The sequence below is a fragment of the Myotis brandtii genome, unplaced genomic scaffold (genome assembly GCF_000412655.1).
Source record: "Myotis brandtii unplaced genomic scaffold, ASM41265v1 scaffold454, whole genome shotgun sequence".
Lineage (NCBI taxonomy): Eukaryota > Metazoa > Chordata > Mammalia > Chiroptera > Vespertilionidae > Myotis > Myotis brandtii.
The window spans coordinates 5,587,948-5,589,409 of NW_005367354.1; the positions used below are offsets into that span (position 1 = coordinate 5,587,948).

Genomic DNA, 1,462 nt, shown 5'->3' on the forward strand with positions numbered 1-1,462 from the left:
CTCGGCTCGTCCCAGCAGGCAGCTCCTGGCGGAGTCGATTCTGAATCCGTGACGCGGTGCTCACAGGCCTGGGGTCTACACCACAGCCTCGGGGGGCGTCCAAAGGTGTTACCTTCAAAGGGGCCCCGTGGCCGGACGGCCGGGGTGGCACCTGGTGAGCAGGCCTCTGAGCACGCGAGTGTCTTGGGGGGAAACATTTCACCGCGTCCGTGGGACCCATCACCCGGACGCAGAGCCCAGCTGGCAACGGGGCGCTCGGAAAGGGGGCCCTGCGGCCACCTGGGTCCGCTCACTTCAGGGGCTGAGCTCTTCTCCGGACCAAGTTCCGCTGGAGGAGGCGGGGAGGAAGGGCCTCACTGTCGTGGGTGGGGTGCGCCCGCCCCCCCGTTGGCTCCTGCCCCAGGAGGCTGTGCTCAGGGCGTCTCCCTCTGGTTCCCTAGAGTGGAAGAGGACTTGGACCAGATTCTGAACCTGGGGGCTGAGACCAAACCCCAGCCCCCGCCTAAGCCCAAACCGCCCGTGGCAGCTAAGCCAGCGCCACCCAGAAAGCCAGCTGCTCCCCCCAGAGCGGGCCCGTCTGAGGCCGCCGCCGGGCCGCCACCGCCGCCGCCGCAGCAGATCCAGGCCATGGACGAGATGGACATCCTGCAGTACATCCGGGACCACGATGCGCCCGGCCAGGCCGCCCCCAGCCTCTTCTGACCCTCCCTGCCCTGTGCTGGCCCTGGGCCGGCAGCCCCTCCCCTGTGCCGAGGTGGGGACTGTGCCTTGCAGGCCCAGACCTCTAGTGCCGGGGGTTGGGGGCGGGGTGGAAGCCGGGGTCACAGGACCCCTGTCCTATCTGTGCCTTTTTCTCTGGCCGGTGGGGTCACGGGCCCCTGTGGGGTACAGAGAGGGGGTCCCCAGAGGAATTGAGCTCAGTTGCCTCAGCCACAGCATGTGGAGGGGGAGCTGGTGGGGATCCTGGCTAACGGGAGCCTGGCCCCAGGATGGACTGGGATGGGGAGCCCAGGGCGGCTCATGCAGGGCAGGAGACTGTGTCCACTTGTGCCCACCGGCTCTGCCGCCTCTGCACGGGATGGAGGGCCTGCCACCCTGAGTGGGGCTGGGGGCAGCATGGCCCCTGGGCTGGTGGCTCTGGGAGGGGTCCCCCAGGAGAGGGATGTTGAGTGGGTGCCTGGGGGAGCCTGGCTGGCTGGGGCGTCCCTGAATCCCCTCTGGTTCCCAGGTGCTGAGCAGGGTGCTTTCCTGTGTCCAGTTTAGAGATATCAGGCCAGCCCTCCTGGGGTGTGGGTGGCCCAGCAAGCCCAGGTCTTCCTCCCTTCCTTTCCCAGGGGAGACCTGGCCAGACAGACCCTGGCCCCCAGGGCCTCTGGCCATAGAGCCGGGGCCAGCCCTGCAGCTCTGAGCTGTGATCCCAGCGCCTGCAGGGCTCGGCCGGGCCTGGGGCTGGCGGGAGCCT

The 1,462-nt window shown here is 68.9% G+C and overlaps 1 protein-coding gene across 1 annotated transcript in view; it reads left to right on the forward strand.

Annotated features, from left to right (window-relative positions):
- HS1BP3 (HCLS1 binding protein 3) overlaps window positions 1–1,185 on the forward strand; it is a 17,076-nt gene extending 15,891 nt beyond the window's left edge. Inside the window, exon 7 of the mRNA XM_014546621.1 lies at window positions 441–1,185. Within this exon, the coding sequence (XP_014402107.1) occupies window positions 441–702 (262 nt within the window). The 3' untranslated portion in view covers window positions 703–1,185. The remainder of the gene's footprint in view (window positions 1–440) is intronic.
- Window positions 1,186–1,462: the final 277 nt, after the last annotated feature.